Genomic DNA, 25,297 nt, shown 5'->3' with positions numbered 1-25,297 from the left:
AGACATTGGATTCCATGTACAGAGACAATTCTGCAAAACAGTGCTGCATTGAGATGTAGGACCTCAGTCATAAAGGGGTTATGCTTAGGATAGGCGATCAATATTAGATTTGCAGGGGATCCGACACCTGGTGTATGGTTCCTAGTATTTTCACAAGATCTCAGGTTGTCTGTGAACTAGGAGCTGGCATCGCTGTTATTTTTACCAGATTTCTGGCATAAGTTAAAGGCAACTTCTGGGCTTAACAGTTAATAACTAGAGATGAGCGAGCACTGTTCGGATCAGCCGTTCCGAACAGCACACACCCATAGAAATGAATGGAAGCACCTGTGACGCTGACTTTGCTGGCGGCCGGTCGTGGTGCCAGGTGCTTCCATTCATTTCTATGGGAGCGTGCTGTTCGGAACGGCTGATCCGAACAGTGTTCGCTCATCTCTATTAATAACCTATCTTCTAGGACAGTAATATCATCGGGTGTTTAACACCCAAGTCCCCTGCAGATCAGCTGATTGAAGTGACAGCAATGATCTATGAGCTGCAATTCTGTTTCCTAGTCTAATTGACATCACATTCATCATTGACATGGGCTGTTTGAAGCTCAGTCTCATTTAAGTGAATGGGGCTGAGCTGTAATACCAAGCACATGCTGTATAATGTATGGCACTGAGCTTGAGTTTGTGTGTAGAGGCCACAGTACTCTTCTAAGGGCTCGTTCACACGGGGCAAGAGGGGGCGGATTCTGACGCCGAATCCAGCTCAGAATCCTCCCCCTCACAATAGAGGTCTATGTAGACCGCTAACTGCCTTTTTGCCATGAGAAGTGTGTTCCGACTCACGGAAAAAAGAAACAAGCTGCATTTTCTTCAGGCGGATTCCACGGCCGAGTCAGCCCCGGTGTCCACCTCGCGACAGCACCCTCTGGACTAGGCCCATTCATTTGGGTCTACTCCAGAGCAGGAAGCCGCAACTGTCGGAAGCAGACTGAGTAAGGACACACATGGTGACAAAGGTAATGGTAACACCCAGCGGTTGCTATACATTTCTAGGAGGAATAACAAAGGAACAGTACAGCACAGAATATAAAAGAAAGTTACTGCAGAATTGTTAGATCACAGGGATACAAGTATTTACTAACAGACATGTCAGGAAGATGATCGGACCCTCTAACATCCAGCTCAGCTAACATCTAGTTTCACAGCAGATGGCGGCGTGCAGAGCTGAGTACTGAGGTTCTGCACCACATTTTGGGTAATTATAGCACAGTATGTGTTAATCTACAACTTACATGTCACTGCTGGGCGCAGGCTTCACAGTATCAGCAGCAGGCAGGCAGGCTTCCATAATCTCATTAAATGCCGTATTTCCTATATTTTTTGCAAGCTAAAAAAAAAAAAAAAGTGTTAACATTTATGACTTTTCACAGTTTTTGCATTTATGACATGTTCTTGCACGCTTCACTAGATATGCGAGTATGACATTGTATGCATATACAACGGTCATGTGACATTCATTACATATTACAATGACGCTGGGTACACTTGATATTGTATTATTTCTATTTTGCCAATCCCTGACTCAGGGGTCAGGTGTAGCAAATGCTACGTCATCACTGCAGAGATTCCAGTGCTGCTGCAGTGACGTGACTGCCCCCTGCCCCCAGCTAATTTATATTGGGGCCGAACCTCTAACAGTAAGAGCAGGTCCATATAGAATTTTTATAGATGAATCTGCACAAAAATTCTGCCTCTCATTCATGTCAACGGACAGAAATTTTTCTGAAAAATGATCAGAAAAAAAAGAACGGTTCTGTCCAGTGGCATAACTAGGAATGTCGGGGCCCCGTGGCAAACTTTTGACATGGGGCCCCCCCCCCTTACCAATGCCGAAGACCCCAACAGAACACCCCCCCCCCCTCCCCACACACACTATTATGCCCCATAGAGGCCCCTGCACGCACTATTATTGCCCCATAGAGGCCCCTGCACACACTATTATTGCCCCATAGAGGCCCCTGCACACACTATTATTGCCCCATAGTGGCCCCTGCACACACTATTAATGCACCATTGTGGACAAACATGTACAATTAAACTTAAACACTGTTACTTACCTATCCATGGCATCGATGCGATGCATGTTGATATCGGCTATCTTCAATGACATATGGAACGTCACGTGACCTGGGCCTGCGTCGCGACGTCACTCAAGTAGGCCTGAAGCCTGCCTGGAGCGCGGAGAGGTAAGTAACAATGTTTTTTATGTTCTCTTACCTCCCCTGGGCCTCCAATCATTATACTCGGGGGGTATGAAAAGACCCACCCCCGAGTATAATAATAGTGTATGTGGGGCCCGCGGCTTCACTTACCGATCCCCTGCTCCTGCTTACAGCAACCTCACAGGTGGGCAGGAACCAGGATCGGTATGTAGATAGGGCCCCTATTTAAAGAACAAACAAAAAAGCAGCGATAGCGGCTGTCACCGGGCCCCCTAATGTCCCAGGCCCTGTGCATCTGCTACCACTGCTACCCCGGTAGTTACACCCCTGGTTCTGTTTAGAGTGAATGGATGCAAGAAGTCATTCTGCTGCCGGCAGTAATATTTCCATGTTGGATTTTTGCCTGGTGGATTCCGCTGTTAAACTCATGTAAACCCTTCCCATTGAAAACCTGGATTGCAATATCTAGTAATCAAGTCTACAACTTGAGCTACAATAGTGCAAAACCAGCTTATACAACATAATAAAAATTTGCGTAAATCTGGCATGGATATGGCTCACTCCAGAGATTTGGGATTATATCATAAGCAGTGTATATATATATATATATATATATATATATATATATATATATATATATATATATATATATACACCCTTATAAAATTAAGGATGTCTTCATACCAACAGTTCAGAAGTTCCCAGGACATCCAGTGTGAGTGACTGTATTCTGGAATAATGTACCCCCAATTCCCGGTGAATCCCTGAGCACTCAATACACGTCAATATACCCAGGTTTGTAGACAGCCAAGTGGGATCTGAAACATAAAACAGATACTATAAAAATTCCAGTAACACAAGGTAATACATCAGAACAAAGAAGTAAAGTCAATGTAGATTCCAACATGAGTCACCTCCTTAATTTACAGTAACCGCATAGCTAAGCAGGATGGGATGGATGTTCCTGTAATCCGGCCCACCTTTGCATTTCTGGATGTGGAGGATTGAGTAGGAGACCCCTGTTCTAGAGATAAGTCTTATGAACGGGACCTGCATATATCAGGCATTTGTGTCATATTCTCTGTACAGTCTGAGCTTTATATGCCCCTTTAAGAAGGGCTGGTTATAGATAAACTGTTCAGCCGGCAGGGACCCCATCAACATCCATGTCAATTTCATGGAATAGGAGTATTCATTTGGCATAGAGGTGGCTGGGGGAACCTACAGCCCCCTACCCCATCATAAAAATCACACAGCACCAGTGTCCACCATCTCAACATTAATTCAGTGCTGCTATTAGAAATTCAATGAAACCTCATGAATAGGTGGAATGTAATAAGGAGCTTTATGCAAGTCTTGGACCGCAGCCAGCGAGGCCGTAATGAAATCCTGTGGACGTAGCTAATTGTCTGAAGATAATGAACCATCAAAAGGAAATGGCAACTCCCGAAAAAGGCTTATGAGCTGGATTACCCGTAAGGCAGGATAGACACTGGCCTACAGCACCAAGCGCAAAGGGGGCAGTGGAAAATCTATTTATTTTACTCATTTATTTGAGCCAACATATTCTGCTACGCTGTACAGAGATTGTCATCAGTCACATCACTCTGCAGTGAGCTACACCACAACCTCTCCTAGCATAGCTTACACTCAGTCCAGTGACCGTATCCTTAAAGGGGTTATCTAGGGAATAATGCTTATCAGTGCTTTCCCTGCACTGAATAAAGAGGACTTTTCATGTCCTTGGACATTGGCTTTGCTATATACCGCTAGAAAGATTGCCGTGCTTTGAGATCAGCGACCCGTCAACCTTGCTGATATGCACCCTGGTGCTGGAGATTTTGGTGGTAGCAGCACTGATATCCATCCACTCCCGGAAGGGCGGGCCTTACAGCCTAGCATCATCGCTGAGCTGTGAGGAACACCCCCATCCTGAGAGTACTCTTCCATCGCCTATCCTATAGCCTTGTACTGTCGGGGAAGGGGTGGAATATTTCTCACAGGCCAGCAATGCCTGCCCTTCTGACAGTGGAGGAATATCAGTGTCTAAACTAACAGCACCGATATCTCCAGCACCGGGGTGTATACTGGCAAACCTGACAATACGCTGAATTCAGCATTCTGAATTCTTTCTAGTGATATATTATACTGCTGACTTACGAGGACATGCAAGGTCCTCATTAAGCTCCATTACTAAAATACACCTCAGAGAGCAGCTTTTCTGTCTCTGACTGATGTCATGGCTCCCCTGCAGTTCCAATAAGTAGAGTGCAGTCCGTCCTGTGATCTAGAGTCAGAACGTCAACAGAGGAATGAACGTTTCTGCCTTTTCATCTGCCCTCAGCACAGGTTATAAAACAGGTCTATGGGATATACTGGGGTACATATAACTAAAAGTATACGCTGTACAGGGAGGGAATACTCTGGTAAGCTTTATTATTCCCTGGATAACCCCTTTAAGATGGAGTAACAAGATACAGAGATAAGTACATTATCGAAAATCCCTATACATAAGAAGGCTGTAGATGTCGCCCCGCATTGTACCTGATGCTCCACAGTCACAGCAGACATCATTTCCTGGCATTTTCTGGATATCCGATATAATCTCCTTGGTCAGCTCCTGGACTATGTTGTTCTCCCCCGTGCAGTGGTCTCCTTTAAATGCATTGTTTAAGGCTTCTTCTTTACTGTTCTGGAGCACAGACATCCATCTACAAGTAACAAGATGATGTTATCAATAAATACACCACCAAAGGGGGAACGATCGGCCAAATGCAACAATGACAAAGATATTTGCTAATTTAGTTTCCAAAACCCATTTTCAACCATTGGAAAAGGAAATTCGGAGACAATAAGACAAGTCTAATGTTCGGGACACTCACCCTTTACCCAGAGATGAGAGTAGTTACTAAGATCACCTCTTCCTCTGGAGCACCTAACATGTCAAAATGTTTAATAGGCTGACGAATGATTCCAATATAATTTTACTTCCCCTGTGGTGGTGCTGAAGGAAAATTTGCAAAAACTTTTGGAAAACCCTTTATAGGGTCATCATTGGAAATTGAAGTTCTGAATAGAATAGCAAGTTGGGCATTGGTGCAGCCCCTCCATTTATTCTGTCGGAGATGCTCCAGCGCTGCACATGGCATCTCCGGCAGCCCCATAGAAGAGAATGGAGTGGCCATGGAATAGGATGTGTGACCAGCTGCTCTATTCATACTGGGGGATACATTTTCATTGTCAGCCAGAGATTTAGTAGTCAGCAGATGGGGAGGGGGGAAACATTTCAAATGACTGGAATACCCCATTAAGGTTGGGGACATACTAGACACTTGCATAGCAGGCTAGCCAGTGGCAGCTCATCCATAGTGGAGGAGATTTCACTAAATGGTTAAAGCCAAAGCACTAAATGATCTGCAAGGCAGGCTTTGAAGAGGACTTTTTACCACCTCCACCAATTCAAGTTCTTAGCATCTATTAAGAGGCGCCGCTCCATTGATTCCAGCACAGGTGGAATATTCTCTCTAGCCCACCATTCCAGAGCAGCAAATGCAGGTAGTTTTGGTGCCTGGTATGCTATGTAAGCTCTGTAATGTCAGAAAGACGGTGTCCGGCAGGGGGAGCGTGAGTCAGAGCTCCAATCAGAGGCAGCCAGTGTCAGAGCTCAGAATCACACCCCTTGTCTGCTCCTGCCTGACACCGCCCTCCTGACACCAAAGATAATAGCACTGATTGCTCAGGAATGATGGGGGCTAGAGAAGAAATTCCAACTGTCCCAGAATCAGTGGAGCAGAGCCTGCAAAGAGTTGGACTTGTGGAGGTGGTAAAAAAAATCCACTGTAAATTCACAACATGTTAATTATCGCAGCAGACGCAAAAAACAGATTTCAAGTGGTCTTTGAAGCAGCAGCATTTAGGAACAAAGATTACAAAACTGCAGACATTTCAGACTTTCCACCCATCACCTAAATAACTAATGTAATTCCTATTTTACTTGTACTAACAGGTTGGGTCACATGAGTGAAATTCCATTTCTCACAACATTTGCATTAGAATTTTTAGTCGGCAGAAGAGTAGACAATGGAATAAGGAAACATTCACATTTGAACACTTCTTTTTTACATAACGTAGGTATTGTACTATCACAGGTGCCTATAGGGTTAATATTTTGCAATGTGCTTCCTTACCCATGTCTGAAATAACCTTCACCTTTCAGTGGTGCTGTGATTTTACCAGAAGAACTGTCATGGGACCAACAAAGTCAGTACTAATGAAGCAAGTGCCCTCAGGTCCAGGAATCCCCTTGTGCCCAAGACTAATTCTAAGCTGTCAAGAGACGCTCCAGACCTTCTACAATCTGACACTACTTAAGGTCCAGTTTTGCAGACTTGGGCCTTTTTTTGGACACAAGATGCAAACGATTTTAACATACTTATTCATATCAGAATCCATAAAAATAAAAGCAGAAACATGCTCTATTCAGGTTCATTTACTGACTGCGGACACCCATAACAGTCCAGAAAATCAAGACATCCGCGCGCAGTTAGTGAAAGACACTGATAGCAGACGTATGTGAAACGCAGACATGTGAATAAGGCCTTACACAAAATGATCTTTACAAAGAACCTATCGCGGGGGCTATAAGAAAAAACAATAGCCATGTAAAAAATATAATTTCAAAAACAATGGATTTTAGGAAGTATGCATTGTATGTAATTGTCCTCAGTGGGGTCAGAATATTTGAGCGAGTATAAAGTATAAAGCTGTGAGAAAGCTCTAGTTTCCTTGAGGCCTTGCACTATATGGAAACTATATACAGAGCTGTTCTTAGTCAGAGCTGCGAATATATATATGTGTGTATATACATATATATATATATATATATACACATATATATGTATACATATATATTTAAAATATATACAAATACTGTATATATATATATATATATATATATATATATATATATATATATATATATATATATATCACACCCAGAGCCATGTGTCCTCTATGAAGCCATTATGGACACACTTCTATCTTATATGTACAATATTGGCACACTGACATACTCACATTTGGCACTCTTGTTCATCTTCAGCTTGAAAATGATATGTCCGATCATCTGCCGAGAGAAACGTCAGTGAATTACAATAAGGCACAAAACACACATGCAAGAAGCTTCTCTAGACCCACTTCTAAAATGGACAGGAGAAATTGGGTTTCATTTTATAAAGTTTGAAATACCCGTGAGTAATTTCATATATCTGAATGGCACTGCAGCCTCTCGTTCTCTCTCTGGGACTCCATACATTACATAGACCATTAATTTCAATGAACAGCATGCAATGCTTGATTTCCCCTGAGGAGGCACTGTATTAAACACTTTTTTGGGGGTATTGAACACTGGCTGTCAGATTTCCCCGTTCTACATTATAGATACCAGCGTTTCAGCAGTGGAGCGCGTTGTATTTGGCAATCTAGTAACCAAAACGGATTGACCAAGGCAGATAAGCCTTGATAGCACAATATGAACTATGCACAGGGTAGGTCATAACTCGTGGACTGGGGAGGTTCCGATTCCTAAGAGCAGGGTCCTGTTTTCTCCATGTTAATAAAGTAGCATATAGATTATAACTTGCTATGGTGACAACACCCCTTTACTAAAATGGCAAAAAATAAAATAAATGCAAAATACAAATAAGATTTATATTGAAAGTATATATATATTTATATACTTCTATTGGGCTGGGCAATTCATTAAAAAACAACTGAGACCATCCATCCAGATAACAGACGTGACATTCTGCATTTCCGTTATTACAATAGTTGCGATCTTCAACCTGTAATTTTGTCTGGATCAAAAATGTCCAAACCAGAACTGCAGTTATACTCCTGGGTCTCTTCTGCAGGTCCCTGTTCCAGAGATATCATTGCTTCTGCCAATATGCAAATGAGATATTTGGAGCAACAAGGGCGTTGCCGCTCTCACCTTTTTATATCAATATCAAGCACAGCTATGATACAGCACTGTGCTTGGCAAGTAGTGAAGAGACTGCAGTACTAGCCTGAAAGAGCTGATCAGCGGGGGTCCTGGGTCTCTGACCCATCCATCTTCATTTCATTATCTAGTCTAAGGCTAGGCCATCAATTATTAAGCTTGGAAAATCCTTTGAAGGGCATTTATAACTTTTCACTCAAAGGCCAGAGACTTACGAGAGATGAGGTCGAAACATTTCTTTTCCTCTGTGTTCGTTTTCACTTGGCAGGTCAGTAGGTTCAGTTTTGCAGGAGGTATGTTGGCCTGATGGAGGAAAGGTAAAGAGTTATAATAGATGATGTAGATAAAAGGAGATGACACCCAGCAATGGTAACCTGGTCATCTCTGGTTTTCCGAAATCCATGCTACCATTTACAGGTACGAACACTTACTGTGCCATGGGCTATTGTGAGAAAACCATTCTTAACCGAGCATTTCCTCTTCTGCCAAACTTTCCTTATCCTGAAAAATGAATAACTAAATAAATAAATTGTAACTTTACAAAATAGCTACACAGGGCTACTTCACATGGCTAGCCACTCCTGATTAGGCCGGAATGAATGGGCCTAAACAGGAGCATGTCTTGAGCCGCAGACGTCGCGGCTGACATCAGCGGCAAGAAAGGGTAAGTCGCTTCTTTTTTCTGCTAGCTAGGGTGAAAAAAAAAAAGCGAGCGGCTCACACTGAAGTGAATGGGAGCCTTTTTTGAAGGCGGATTTTGCATCAAAATCCGCCTGCAAAAAACTCTGTGTGAACATACCCTAAATGTGCATAACTGTGTGTTCAGGCCAAGAGAGTGGGGGAGGATTTTTATAGTGGAATGGACTTAGATGACATTAAAGTGCCTTCCAGTCCCCATTGATTTCAATAGGGGGTCCAATTCCAATGTCAGGGGTAGGTTAGGATCTGTTCCATAATCATCACATGTGGGTAACTCCTGAGAGCATAGTCACTGACCCGTCACTCTTCTTGTACAGGTAGCCATTCCTCTCAGTGCCATGTTCCTTATTCCCTTGAGGCTGGTGCAGACTGTATGCAGTGCTCTGGCGGAACTGGGAATCCTATAGAATGAAAATAGATTAGATCAGAGCAAGTTCACATTGCATTTAGTCTTCATAACTACTTATAAAGTTACTTATTATGGCCTTGTGACAGATCCTCTAATATCAGTCCATTTTTTAGTCCACTGTTCTGATCCAGTGACGGATCAGAGCAACAGACTGAAATGAAGCTGATGTGAACAGAACCTTATTAACACTTAAGCTCCCAAGGGACTAGCTCTCCTTCTGGAGACACCAGCTGGTGTTGGGAGTCTTGAAGGCAATGTCCCTGGAAAAAAAGTAAGCAAACAGCTGAAGGAAGAAAAATGTCTCTTTATTGTCAGCTATAGGTAGCGACTCTGCAAGTTCAACCTGTTAGAGAACAATTGCTTACATATACTATGGGAGAAGAAACAGTAATGCCCCCCCCTGCTGCATGCTCATGCAACGGGCCCCTTCATAGTCAACAACGTCTGTCGGGCTCCGTATGTATCCGCTATTGGAGTGTTCTGCCTGTCCGATGTTCTGGTCCTCCAATGAATAGGAACAACGGACAGCCTGGTGCAGATATGAACTTATGCTAACTTTACACTACTGTTGGTCTCTTTGTCATTCAAGTTTGCTGGGGCACCAGAACGACAGGGAGCATGTCTGCTAAAACAGCAGTTACCCACCGACCCCATAGACTATAATGGAGTCTCCTACAGAGACTCTGGCACAGATGTTAACCTAGACTTGGCCTTACATGATAACTATGAACAGAGTTGTGGGGCAATTGCTCCCCTCACTACTATGGAACTTCTGCAATGCAATCTTCACCAATCCCATAGAAGTGAATGAAGTGGTGGTCAAATATTCACGAGGCACTTAGGGACCGCCAATTATCAGTACCCATTCCTTGTCAGTAAGAAAAACCCTTTAATAACAATGAATCATATCTCTAATGCCACCTCTTGGTGGCTACACCTGGCATTGCTTTATATAATTTCCACCTAATAGATGGCACTAGAGTAGAGCTACTTTGCATTCAGGTTGCTATCCTATAGTGCATGCTCAGGTTGCCTTCACGGTTAACACATTACAGCGGTAATATATTCCTATAGGGTAGTTTAATGGTTCCATGCATTTTTTGGAGTCTGACAAAGTGGAGTGACTGTATTCTGTCTCTTAAGAAGGTCTTCACCCAGCTTTTCCAAACAATTTAAGACGCCATAACCCTATATCATATCACTGGTATACATACATAGGCTCATATTAACCATGTTATATCAGTAAACCTGCAGGGTACTTAGAAGAAAGATGAGATGAGAGCCCGAGCAGGTAAGTCACATACATCCCATCTGGGGCCTGTTGCTTCCCATGAGCTTTATACTTCCTCTGCATTTCCAGTGTGAAGTCGCTGCTTTCCCCGGGGCTTTACTTCACAGCTGTTCGCCTGCCTTTGAAAACCTCAATGTAATATAATCCGAAATCGGCTTCTGAGAGACCTTACATTTTATGTGGTTAACCCACGCTTAACCACTTCCTATGCTAAACCCCCATTCATGTCAGCAGACTAAATACTTGTGATCTCAGATGTGCAGCGATTGTGAGAGTGAGAGTCCTATTGGTCTTCAGTATTATTAAGAAGGGCACCTGCCGTAACCCAGCTAGTATATTCTCTATACTGCTCGATTTTATATATTCCTTCTAAAAGTAATACAGAGAAATCAACCTCAAGCTATAAATGAAGGGCTCATTCACACGGGGCAAGAGGGGCGGATTCTGATGCCGAATCCACCTTAGAATCTTTCCCCTCACAATGGAGGTCTATGTAGACCGCTAGCGTCCTTTTTTCCGTAAGCGGTATGTTCCGGCTCACGGAAAAAAGAAACGAGCTGTCCTTTCTTCAGGCGGATTCCTCGGTTGAGTCAGCCCCAGCGTCTGCGTTGTTACAGCACCCTCCGGACTAGGCCCATTCATTTGAGCCTACTCCGGATAAGGAAGCCGCGACAGTCGCATTTTGGGCCAATTCTGATGCGGCTTCCCGCATCAGAATCAGGACCAAAATACACAGTCCCGTGTCCCGTGTGAACAAGGCCTAAGGCCTCATGCACAAGACCATCAATACTCACATATGAATAAGTCTGCATTCAAATTTACATCATTGCCGTGACCGCCGAAAAGTGCTGCAAGTCCAACATTTTAGGCTAGACTAAACTTGCATTATCTAAAAATTAGACAGTTTTAATAAACTGCCCAAATGTGTCCTTTAAATAAAAAAATATATTAAAAATTTTAAAAATGGCTGCATGACGGCTGTTTCCATGTGCATGAGGCCTTATCATCAGTCTGATTTTGTTGTTATACAGCGGACAATTGGGGTTGGAGTTAGAGAACATGGGGTTGATAAAATAGTTATTTTATAGCAATGGAGGTGGGTTGTGAAAATGAATCACCCCTTTAACTGAGATGAAACCTCCCTTGGTGGATGTTCACACTTAGGAATTTGACAATTACTTCAATACAGAATCTGCATCAAATTGCACCTAAAAATCAACCTCCCGTTCATTTCAATGGGGGACTGTAGATGATTTTTTTTTGTCAGATAGCGTCCCATTGAAATGAACGGGAGACTGAAAATACACTTTTTCCTTCTGCACGGAACTTAACACGAAATTTGTCAAATTTCGCTCACGAAATCTGGCCCTGCTCAATCAAGGCAAAATAGGCAAAGGGAAGTGGCACAGTTCTCCAAAATCCACACCAAAATCTGCACTGGTTTCTGTCAAGCAGGAAAAAAAATCGGCTTCAAATTCCAAAAATTTTCAGCTTAACAAATTCAGCGTCAAATTCCCACGTGTGAACTCTCCCTAACCCTCCACTGATCGTGAAGGAATTGCATACAATTGTGGGCGTCATTTCTGTAAGATAACCCCAAAACTGACCTGGTTACCCATAGTAACCAATCACAGCGCTGCTTTCATTTTCTAAAAGCAGTTTGCAAAATGTGAGCTGGTCTCTGATTGGTTGCTATGGACAACAAATGAGGCCTTGTATTCTGCACATTTGGAGATTTTATCATCCTGTATTGTTTAGTATAGTGGCCACATGAAGCAAAATTATTTCCTCTATGACAATTTTTGGGCATAGAGAGATGATTTTGTGGCGCACATTTGGCTACAGGTCCTATTTTGCACCATAACTCCTCCACACAATACAACAAATGTTCTAATGTGAGCGGGTGGATCTGGGACAGGGGGTCTTGGCATAACATTCATTCTAATTCACCACAGTTATAATGGAAATTTATGCCAATTCCCAACCAGATCTCCATTCTCTCGCATGGGTGTGCACCTCAATTATGAAGAGGTCGGAGGCTACTGGTGTATGAAATCTGCCCCAGAATCCCTAGGTTGAGTTCAGACGGGGGTTTTAAGTCCAGAATTTGACGCGGAATCAGTGTCAAAATCCTGACCAAAAAACGCCTCCTATTGAAATCAATGGGAGCCGGTTATTTCTTTTTACCACGAGCGGTTTGTTCCTGCTCGCGGAAATGCGACATGCTCTTTCTTCAGGCGGATTCCGCAGCGGATGACGTCCGCCTGAAGACACTCCCTCCAGACTAGGCCCATTCATTAGCACTGCACCGCCATCCAGTTGCGGCTACTTGTTTTTTGTTTTGTTTTTTTTTTGGTACGGAATCTGAGGCTGCCTCCACATCAAATTCCGGACCAAAAAAACCCCATCTGAACTCAGCCTTATGGGCCCATGTGTAGTGCTCTATAATATTCTAGTGTTCTGTGTATGGTGCACCCGCTTAGGACCACTTTCTCCCCTAGAAAACAGCAATGTGAAGTGTCCATTTAAGGATTCCCTCAGACGTATACTTAATGGACATCACTGAAAGGCAGTCATGTTAAAAAAAAATAAAAAACTAAATAACAGAACCTCAATGTTACATGAGACCACCATACTAATATAAAGACACAGAATATTATAAGGCCATAAGAATATAACGTGGAGATATATTTGGTAAGCTATGGAAAGACCATACAACCTCCGAGGAACCAGGGGCGCCAGGATGTTTGTACATCACTACCAGCACATTATTCCGCCCCTACAAGGTCCAATACACTTCTGGGTAACGTGCAGGGACTAAGCATGCAGATACAGGTAGACACTGGTGACAATGATATTAACCACTTACTCTTCTAGACTTCGGTCACAAGAGGTTACAGCATTGGTGAGAAAGAGAGAAAACACATTCATGAGTAACAGTGCAGGTAAAGAGGCGGCCATGCCCGTGGAAAACACATTAGATACATCATCTGCTTCTCAGAGGGCTCTGGGGACTCTATGGCGGTATAAGTCAGAAAACACTACATTGACTCGGCACTATAACAGCCAATCTAGTAAATCAATACCATAAAGAATGGTGCCAAGGGTATTCAGGCTTCCGACCCATTGTTAATGGCTGCCAATATAATTCATAAATTTACTGTGCAAAAATAATTTTAAGAGTCCGAACCTGCAGGTAGATTTTTGAGGTGGAATCCAGACTGAAACGCCTCCCAACTTTCCCATTTATTTCTATGGGAGTCAGGCAGTTTTTTTCCTCTACCATCAGGACCTATCTTCAAGCAGATTCCACCTCATAAATCCCATTGAAATAATGGGGAGTCCGGAAAAAAAGATAATTTATTTTATTTTATTTTTTTGGGATGGGGGGGTGTCATGATGAGCACAACTTAGGGGGGCGTTCACATATGTGCCCTTGTTCGTACACTGTGACAGGGGACGGCTTGCCGGCGGTCAATTTTAAAACCCATTCATTTCAATGGGTATTTAAAGCAAACCGCCGGTTCGTACGCAGCCTCTCCGAAATTCCTAGAACCACAGACATTATTCCGCCCAAATAGAGGAGTGGGAGTAGGTGTGTTTCACTTTCTTTTTAAATTATTTTACGCCTTCCCCCTATCATATTAGGTATGCCCAGACAACCCCTTTAAGTAAGAGGTATCCAAAAAAGTTCCCTACCAGCAATAATAAGACTTCCCGCCTCACAATCTCACCTCTTTCTGTTCCACTTGCAGTGCAGTTTTTAAGATGTCTCGTAGCTGGCTCAGTTGTTTCCTTTCTTCATCCTGGACTTGTTTCATCTAAAAGGAAATATAACAAGACACATCAATTATGCGTTGTATGAGGAAACCTCATTTAGCACTTAATCCCGAGCAAAAACCCAAAAGGGCAAGAGGCAGGACGGACTTAGTGACTCCATATTTATGTACAAAAATAGTGCAGTGAAATCTCTGCCATTAGCAGCTGCATGGAACAAATTACCCAAGGTTAAGACGAGCAGAAAACCACAGATAAACAGACATTGTAAGGAATCCTTAATCCAGTCTAGCCGCAGCTCTTTGAAGCACAAGATCCTATTTACTGCGCAAGATTTAGGGCTCAAAGGCAGCCTCAGCAATGACCTGATCCAAGTAAATCCCACTGACCCAAAGCACTGGACTGGATCCCACAAGTGGGTAAAATAATCTCCTCTCGATATCTGATAGGAAACCCGAGGCAGGATATAGATTGTAGGCCTTAATCTATGCCGACCAAGTCATCATAGGGAATAAAACTGCTTTATAGTGAAATTTTCTGTGCATGACCCGTGTAGACATGGCCTACAGGTTTCAGATCTCGGAACGGGGTTTGGCTTATTTTGGGATAGGTCCTCAATCTGATATTATAAGGATAAGACATAAGTATTACAATTGCACAAAACCCCTTTAACCCAGTCTGTTCCTTATGAAGAGGTAGTATATTGTACAGCAAACAGGACATCCACCTAACATACTTCTTTACATATAACCAGGGTGAAGCGTACTGAGGGTGGGTTCACACCTGCGCCCGGTCTCCGCTTTGTTTTTGTTTTGTTTTTTTGTTTGATTTTTGTATTTTTAATCGGACGCAAATTCTTGCATGTCCGACTTTGTGTCCAGTTAAAAAAAAAAACAAAAAAAAAAAAACACGTTTCGCCGTGGTGAAGCAGAAGATGCTCACGGGCGGACACTTTGCAAACCCATTCAAATGAATGGGTTTGAAAACTGACTGCTGGTTTCCGTCTCCTGTCCAGTGTCTCGGGCAGAAGACGGAGACCTGCAATGCAGAAACCGGGCGCAGGTGTGAACCTGCCCTAAACCAGCAGCACAGATAGGCCAAACTAACCTGTATGCAACTCCTTTTTGTGCCAAGATATTAATTTATTTCACAATGAGCAGTTTGGAGCACTAAGGGCGGCTCTGTTGCTCCAAACGGCTATGTCCTACCTTATTCCAATACGTCCTACTTCCGACAGGGCCAGGGAGCCCTGGGGTCTCACATTTGCACCGATTTATTACAACCATTTGGAGCAGCAGAGCCGCCCTCAGTGCTCCATTTGCATCTTATGAATTTCTTGGCAACACAGACAAGAATTTTCAAGGGAATAAAGGTCTTACATTAAGGTGAGCCTGATCTGTCTGTGTTACTGGCTTAATATGCTTCGTCCTGGTGACAAACATCCTTTAAGATGGTGGTCACAGACACAAGACGACTACTGTTTGGCAAGCAATGTGAATGCTCTCATCCAACAGGATACAATAAGACACAGCGGCAGAAAGTAATAAGGATAATGACACGAGCAGAAATTCTGCCAAGGTATATAATATTAAATATGCTTAGTGTATGTCGCTACTGCAGAGAATAATGGGCACCACCCCTCGCAAATGGATGGCGCAGCATTTACAGGATTGCAAACTGAGAAAGGTGGAAAATAATCTATACAAAGCTCGGCAGAACATGGGCACAGACAGCGGGTAAGGAGGTGCCAGCAGAAACGTCTGCTCTGTGTGCTCATACCCCTGACCTTGCATGAATATAGAATTATCAGCCAACCTGCAGAAACCTGAGAAACCAAAAGCAATGAAGTGGTGACATCAGCAAGTGCCGCGGTTTTCACAGCTGCTCCGAGGATCCTGTTTTTTCTGTAAACACGCGCTTGTACCAGAGATGGAACAAACATTACATGAAGTATGAAGCCATGCTGACAAAGGATTTCTCTCCCAAGACATGGTCTGCTTGTGACGGGAAGACTATGATTTAGCAGCGGCCTTATTTTACCGGACGGGTTTGTTAGTTCAGGAGGAAAAATAAAAAATCACTAGGGCAGAGCTGAATATTAGCTGAGGCTGTAGTCTGAAATCCTCTTAAATATCAATGTGGCTATTGGAGGACCCCACTATGCAACTGTGTCATCCCACAATACCCTAATCTAGAGATTGAGGACTTGGGGTCCATGCAGATGGCAGAGTGTGTATTTGAGTTGGGGTCAGAGATTATCATGGAATGCAACGTGATGATATCAGAGTCCATTCTGTGATGAATTTGGGTTTCCGGGTCCATTCCATTCTGATAACATGGATGATTATAGTGCAGGTCCCATTCTGCTCTGTGTTATCTACCTATCATTGAAATAAGAGGCAGTTTTCGGGTGGAATTTGGCCTCAAAATCAACTCCAAATTCCTCTGTGTGAGCAATCCCTACAGAGTAAAACCAATCCGAACCTCTACAAACTTCTCATAGCTGAGGTTTGCTAAATTTGTACATAGTCGATGTTATCCACTAAATAACCCTGATGCTTTTTATGTGGTTACGTTCACACTCCGCAAATACAAAGAAACCCCCAAGGGCGGTCACATGTACTGTATGCGTAGACCCCCAAATCGCACAACAGAGGACAAAGGAGTCTTCTTTTTCAATCCATAAAGTTACATTGTTGTAAGTCCTTGACACTGAAATAAGAAATAATGGAAAAGGGAACAGAAAGACAAAAGTATCCTAGAAAGAAAGCTCCACAACGTTACACTATACAGTCATTGTGATTTAGGAATTATATGGCTGCGCAGTGCTGATACTGTTCACACTTATCCACATTCCCTCCCTTTAGCAGCTTATTAGAAGAATTTTCTATTTCAGTCATCATTTATAAGAAATATCATTTTCCAGAAGCCATGTCGTGTTCTCATCATAATTATCATCTACACATTCTAATTAAGTCCCAGAAGACTCCGATGTGCTGTGACATATAGTCAGCCCCATATATGCTGCATTACAGCCATATAGCGAAAAACAAAGTACTGCACAGTGTCTGTGTATATATATATATATATATATATATATATATATATATATATATATATATATATACATATATACATATACACATACATACATACACAGTATATATATATATTTATTTATTTTTTTTTATTTTATTTTTTTTGGGGGGAGGGGCAGACACATGAGATCAGTCACTCTCACTATTGCCAGGCCTGTGCATAGAGCCTCTGCCCATTGCCAACAAATGGGGGAGGGGGGTGGAGTTCGTTTACGAGGTATAAACCAATTCCCCTTAAAGGGAACCTGTCAGGTCGATTTGGATCACTTAAATTTGCTTATGCAGGGGATGTTGAAATCTATCTGTACAACAATGGACTATTCCCTTCAGTGTTGTCCGAGTCTTACTGCACACGCCTGGAGCCATCTTTATGGTACATGTATGAATTAGACAGCTACGGATACAGGGGCATAACTATCAGGGTAGCAGACAGTGCAGCCCAGCACGTAAGCGGGAATTTTCACTGACACCTAGAGTGCTATTAGTGATAATTATGGATGATGGAAGGGGATGTGTAAAACTGAATGTACCTCCATTACTTTACTGTGCATCATAACGCCTGCGATGACATCATATGCTGTAATGTATAGAGTGATCTTTTAGTATCTACATTATCCCTGGTGTGGTGACATCACTGTGTGCATTAACTGTACTGTGACATCACTGTGTGCATTATCTGTACTGCGACATCACTGTGTGTATTATCCCTGTACTGTGACATCACTGTGTGTATTATCTGTATTGTGACATCACTGTGTGCATTTTCTGTACTGACATCATTGTGTGCATTATCTGTACTGTGACATCACTGTGTGTATTATCCCTGTACTGTGACATCACTGTGTGTATTATCTGTATTGTGACATCACTGTGTGCATTAACTGTACTGTGACATCACTGTGTGCATTATCTGTACTGTGACATCACTGTGTGTATTATCCCTGTACTGTGACATCACTGTGTGTATTATCTGTACTGTGACATCACTGTGTGTATTATCTGTATTGTGACATCACTGTGTGCATTTTCTGTACTGTGACATCATTGTGTGCATTATCTGTACTGTGACATCACTGTGTGTATTATCCCTGTACTGTGACATCACTGTGTGTATTATCTGTATTGTGACATCACTGTGTGTATTATCTGTACCGTGACATCACTGTGTGTATTATCTGTATTGTGACATCACTGTGTGCATTATCTGTACTGTGACATCACTGTGTGTATTATCTGTATTGTGACATCACTGTGTGTATTATCTGTACCGTGACATCACTGTGTGGATTATCTGTATGGTGACATCACTGTGTGTATTATCTGTACTGTGACATCATTGTGTGCATTATCTGTACCGTGGCATCACTGTGTGTATTATCTGTACTGTGACATCACTGTGTGTATTATCTCTGTACTGTGACATCACTGTGTGCATTATCTGTATTGTGACATCACTGTGTGCATTATCTGTACCGTGGCATCACTGTGTGTATTATCTGTACTGTGACATCACTGTGTATATTATCCCTGTGCTGTGACATCACTGTGTGTATTATCTCTGTACTATGACATCACTGTGTGTATTATCCTGCACTATGACATCACTGTGTGCATTATCTGTATTGTGACATCACTGTGTGCATTATCTGTACCGTGGCATCACTGTGTGTATTATCCTGTACTGTGACATCACTGTGTGTATTATCTGTACTGTGACATCACTGTGTGTATTATCTGTACTGTGACATCACTGTGTGTATTATCTGTACCGTGGCATCACTGTGTGTATTATCTGTACCGTGACATCACTGTGTGCATCATCTGTACCGTGACATCACTGTGTGCATTACCTGTACTGTGACATCACTGTGTGCATTATCTGTATTGTGACATCACTGTGTGCATTATCTGTATTGTGACATCACTGTGTGCATTATCTGTACCGTGGCATCACTGTGTACATTATCTGTACTGTGACATTACTGTGTGTATTATCTGTATGGTGACATCACTGGGTGTGTAAAGGAGACCAAAATAACTGTAGACTTCTCAAGCTCTGAACTTGCTGCTTAAAAGAGGTTATCCAGTTTCTAGTATTGACAGCCTATCCTTAAGATAGGAAATCAATATTACATCTACAGGGGTTTGACATCTGGGACCACTGCATGTAGATACTGTAACGCTGTCCCATATCCTAAGGATAGGCCATAAATAGTAGAAAACCCTTTAAAGGTGGTCATGGTAGAGTGGTGCCCAGTGGTTACTTGTTAGGCGTCCTGCTTCACATGACCATGATGAGAAATATATGATTACATGTAAATCCCATCAAGTCAGGCAAACTCTGTTCTCTTTACATATTCACATCACATGAATATAAAATGCAAAAAAAAATAATCTAAAAGTACAAAAATAGCAGTTATCCACCAATAACGCCATATAATATGGGAATAAACTGAAATTACCGTGTGCAGATCTGTGGATAGTTTCTCAATAGAAGGTTTGAGGTTTTCAACAGCTTTCAGTCCATCTTGAAAAAAGCTGGGGGAAAAAAAAAAAAAAAAAAAGCTGTGAGCGGAGGTCAGAACAGTATCTGGAAGGCATCAATGTAAACCATGGAGCAAGCAGTTTTATACAATAACATAAATTATCCTGAAAACCATTCTGCCGCTGCAGCTTTACAACCATTACAGCTTGTCACCGGGACATGAAAGCCTCCGTATGGAAGAACCAAAATATTTTCCGCTGATCTAAAGCTATTCCCATCCCCCATACCATAGTACAACACTAACCGGATGAGGGTCACAGTTTAGATTCCCCTCTCTTGACCTGCACTTAACACTAACCTGGAATATTGGAGAGCGGCTGACCGCGGTAACGTAATAGTGTAAACAGGAGGGATAACTGAGGACGGATTGTCAAAATTGCTGACTCAACTGAAGACTTGAAACAATGCAAAAGACAAAACACGATAAACTTGTAATATTATCACCATTCAGATTCTATATAATGTCACATGACCACGTCGACACCGTGTTGGGAGTTATGGCGGTATTAATGAAACATCATCATGATTGACATGAGAATAGGATATGAACTGGAATGTATGGTGGTGAATGTCCACCATGTCGGTTTTAACCCTTTAAAGATCAAGTCATTTTTGGTCTTCAGCACAACCAGGGATTGTAAATGTTAAGTGACAAACCCTATAACCACCATAGAAAGGATGGAGGAAAAGCTCATTAAAGTTACGTGGGTGACACCAATTCATGGGCATACAATACAATGTACTTGTGGTTTCATACTGTGATACTGATAGACAACGACATACCGCAATATACTAAGCAGGAAACAAGTCTATCCAGTGACAATAAGACTTGTGGTTTCATGGACAAGGCAATAGGAAAGTATTTCTGGTGACACCACAATAACTATATACAGTTAATCACTCTCACAATGGAGGTGACCTTGCATACCATTATATACTTGACTAAAGATGACATGTTTTTATCTCTAGACTAACTTAAAGGGTTGCTAGAATTTCAGACAATGTAGTCTCAACTAATAGATCATGGGATTCTTCACCAAAATGTAACACTATTTCAAGTAGTCACTGATTCTGCCCAAAAACCTTTCCTAAAGTTCCTGCCACTAAGTGTTTGCTCACTCTCTGTTACTAAGGAAGGTCTGTCTTTAGAAACCAACAGTAACACAATGGAACATAGAAAGTGGAGGAGGAAGGCAAATCTCTCTTCACAGCCTCTGCATATTTACGCACAACTTTTCTGCTCTGTGTTCGTTGCCTATACACTGCACTGAGAAGAGTCTTCAGCTGCTCACAGAGAGTTTAAAGGGGCTCTATCAGCAAAATTATGCTGATAGAGCCCCACGTATGCATGAATAGCCTTTAAAAAGGCTATTCAGGCATCGGTAATCTAATTTTAAACCCCCCGCCCGTTTTAAAATAAAACTATAAAAAAAACATATGTAAATGATACCTGAACGTGCACGCTGGGCGGTCGTGCACGATCCGACGTCATCTTCGGTCCCTCCTTCCTCTTCTTTCTTCTTCCAGCGACCTCCTCCTGTCTTGGCTCTTCTCCACCTTCAGCTTCTTTTCTTCTTGATATGAAGACGATCGCGAGCGTTCTGCGCATGCTCGCGTAGTTCTAAGGATACTTAGAACTACAACAAAATGGCGGTGGCGCGTGCGCAGTAGTGCTCCGGAGGGAGCGCTACTGCACACGCGCGGGATTTGAACACAACCCGCTGGAAAAACAGAAGATGAAGGCGCAGAAGAGCCAGGACAGGAGGACGTCGCTGGAAGAGGAAAGAAGAGGAAGGACAAACCAAAGATGACATTGGAAGGTGCACGACCGCCCACTGTGCACGGTTAGGTATCATTTACATATATGTTTTTATAGTTTTATTTTAAAGCAGGAGGGGGGTTTAAAATTAGATTACCGGTGCCTGAATAGCCTTTTTAAAGGCTATTCACGCATGCTTGGGGCTCTATCAGCATAATTTTGCTGATAGAGCCCCTTTAAGGATAGAATCTACTTGTGACTAGCTGCTTGTGTTATTGATGAGTTGGGATGTTAGTCGGACAGAAAGCTGTTTTCCCGATTCTGCTCCTATTTCTATTTTTCAGTGTCAGGGATCTTTTTAACTGTATAATAACCTAGATCACATACATTACATTCACTTGGTTTTTCTCACCTATAGGTTGACAAATACAGGAGGTGGTCCTTTAAGTGACTGACAGCCTCCTATCTCTGTATGTACAGTCTGACTGAACATACAGAGACAGCTGTCAATCACTGATACGACCGCCTTCTGGACATCATAGAAAGAGCAGAAATTCCAATAAATGACAGATTACACAATCTACTCCCACAAAACTGTATATCAGTATGTACAGCTCCTCCTGCTCTATAATAAGATACCTGCAGATTATACTGTTTTGTTTTTTTGTGTTTTTTATAATAGATACTCATATTTCCTTTGAAATCACAATTCTGTGACCTCTAATTGCTCTGCATTGTGTCGTTCCTCAGTTATTCCTCTTGGGAAATTATACATAAACTGACACCATATTGACAAGGGGCATGGTAAAACTTGATTGTCAATTTATTCATGTATATCCGGGAGGGATAATACCAAGATTCCCTGAATTTTTCTTGAATGACAGGCAACAGACTACAGGTTCATGTACATACGGAGGCTCCAAATCATGTCATAATAGCATACAAAGTCCATAAAGAAGATATGCCGTATCCCCATAACTTTGGAAGAGAGAAGTATGTGGCCATAGCAGGATCCGTATTACGGCAGCGTGTAGGAGGTACAATGGCTGCTGTTTTTACCTACATTTTGCAAATCGTAGACAGATTACAGACAGTAAAAGGGTATTATTGGTATTTCATCAGCAGCCAAAAAAAAGGCTAAATTTAGAAAACATGACCTTATGGAATTGCTACTTAAGCAACTGCCTTATATGCATAGAAAGCAGTGATGCAGTATTGAAGCCATATGGCTTGTAAAGAGTTAATCAGGTAGCCTGCGGCTCATGAAGCGAGCAGCCAGAGCGGGGGATCCAGCTGCCGGATTCTGGGCTATCCCACAGTGACTGTAATGCAGCTGTACACAACAACCCATCCCAAAACATTCATTTAACAAATGAGTTTTCTCCTCCGATTCCTCTGGCTGTAACGGCGGCGCGCTGTAAATCAGAGATACGGTAATCCGATTATCAGATCCATTTATGTGATTAGATTTCCAGGTTAGAATTGCAGCAGCGGAATTGGATTTACTAAAAAGCCAATGATAATTGAAGCTGGGAGGAGAGAAAAAAAATCTAATCACTTTAAGAGCAAACACTAAGTGTTTGGGGGCAGAGGACGCTGGTAGGTGCCGGCATTATATCAGAATTGACAGTATTACAGTATATTGATGAGCGCTGCTAATGCTACTCTACACTGCCCCGGGGTGCACAATGGGCCGATCAATAACTATCAGCAGCCAAGTAGACCAAACAATTACAGCATTCCCCGAAAATAATGATTAGGTTTCTGCAATATAAAACCGCCATCACATAACCGCGGTCATTGGTGACTATGGGGAAGGGGAACTGGGGTTATAACCATGTTATACAGACAAAGAAATCCAGATGCATAACCCCATATAATACCACGTAGTGACATCATGGCCGCCGTTACACGTCTGTATGAGGACATTTAATTAGAGAGGACCATGGCCAATCTGTAGTCAGACGCAGCTGTCATCATGCCTCTCGCATACGGTGATTTGCCTTATTAGACGCCGTAATTACAAAGTACAGGCCTTTTGTGTACAGAAGTGCTGGGCGCTCGCCTGCTATAATGTGCATGTTCTGTAATAAAAACACAGGTGGCACAGAACATTACATTCATTGTCAAGCTTGTTCCGTAAATCATCTTCGCTTCACCTCGGGCAGATGTAGACAAGTTCTCTGCAAATTAATATTTATACTCTACTTACCGCAAAACCCACTGCCTGGGAAATAAGAGTCGGGTCGGTCTTGGCATTCTCTTGGGCTCCAAGAAAAGTTATGTCTGGGGACTCCCTAATACTGCCCCCTTAGTCTTTCATACACCCAGTGTAATACTCCCTTAGTTCCCCCAAACAGTGTATACTGCCCTCACATATAATAGAATTCCTCATTATTGCCCCCATACACAGAGTACACTTACCCTCCCCCCCCCCTTTAGTGCCCTCACACAATGTACACTGCAACTTGGTGTCCCCACATAATGTAAACTGCCACCAGATGCATTATTACTGCTCTCATACATAATATACTGCCCCCTTACTGGCCCCCACACACTGCCCACTTATACACTGTCTACCAATAAGTATGTGGACAGCTGTGGTAGAATAGAAAAAACACATTTCTTCCTATCCAATAGTTGGTAGAACCCAGCAGATGTTTCCTTACGGATGGTATTGAGCGACACAATACTCCCGGATGCCTGGTGAGACTCCTGGTGTATGTGAGCCATCGGTTGGGTGTGGTTTCTCTGGCCAGCACTCGTCGATCTCTATCTCCCAGTTTCGGGGATCTGCCGACTCGGGGGACATTCCAAAAATCACCGTTCACCTTCCATTTCGTAATCACATAGGCCACTGTGGATTTTGGGTAATTCAGTTCGCTTACTATGTCCCTTAAGGATCGACCATTTCTGTGGTACCCCACAATTACCCCTTTCTCGAAATCGGACCATCTGCACTTCATGGCATCTTGCATGCGACTAATGCCAATGCGTTTTCCTATTTAACGGTGGAAGGCGTGACGTACATCACGAGCGCAGATATCTGCATTTGCATGGGTGTCCAAATACTTATTGGTAGACAGTGTAAAACCCATATACACTATATTTCCACCTTAATCCTCACAAACACTGTATACTGACCCCACACACATTATAATGCCCTCTAAGTACCCCCACAAACTGTATGCTGCTCACATACAACCTCCACATACTGTATACTGCCCCCTTATTGCTCCCACACACTGTATAGTGCTCCACATACATTGTACTGTCCCCTTATTGCCCGCATATACACTATACTGCCTCCTTAGTGGTCCCCACCATATCAGATGTAAGAGACATCCAAAACAGGGTGACTGTTATAAGCAGCATAGGCAGACTAGGGCATACTGAGAAGGTAGTACAGGCGCAAGAATTGCGATACAGGTACGGTTGTGATTTTAGAGGTGTGGTCTATTTGTTGTGGGAGTGTATCTAAAATTCCACATCCTCATTCCAAA

At 42.6% G+C, this 25,297-nt stretch overlaps 1 protein-coding gene across 2 annotated transcripts in view; it reads right to left on the bottom strand.

Annotated features, from left to right (window-relative positions):
- Window positions 1–25,297, bottom strand: part of ASAP2 (ArfGAP with SH3 domain, ankyrin repeat and PH domain 2) — a 127,071-nt gene that overhangs the window by 14,672 nt on the left and 87,102 nt on the right. For both annotated transcript variants that reach the window (XM_075269132.1, XM_075269133.1), the window contains exons 8-16: window positions 19,953–20,028; window positions 14,350–14,436; window positions 9,213–9,316; window positions 8,648–8,717; window positions 8,432–8,519; window positions 7,292–7,340; window positions 4,760–4,926; window positions 2,900–3,033; window positions 1,286–1,380 (exon numbers count right to left, since the gene is read on the bottom strand). In XM_075269132.1, the coding sequence (XP_075125233.1) occupies window positions 1,286–1,380; window positions 2,900–3,033; window positions 4,760–4,926; window positions 7,292–7,340; window positions 8,432–8,519; window positions 8,648–8,717; window positions 9,213–9,316; window positions 14,350–14,436; window positions 19,953–20,028 (870 nt within the window). The remainder of the gene's footprint in view (window positions 1–1,285; window positions 1,381–2,899; window positions 3,034–4,759; window positions 4,927–7,291; window positions 7,341–8,431; window positions 8,520–8,647; window positions 8,718–9,212; window positions 9,317–14,349; window positions 14,437–19,952; window positions 20,029–25,297) is intronic.

The sequence above is a fragment of the Leptodactylus fuscus genome, chromosome 3 (assembly GCF_031893055.1).
Source record: "Leptodactylus fuscus isolate aLepFus1 chromosome 3, aLepFus1.hap2, whole genome shotgun sequence".
In the NCBI taxonomy this organism is placed as follows: domain Eukaryota; kingdom Metazoa; phylum Chordata; class Amphibia; order Anura; family Leptodactylidae; genus Leptodactylus; species Leptodactylus fuscus.
This window is presented reverse-complemented; position numbering and strand designations above follow the sequence as displayed.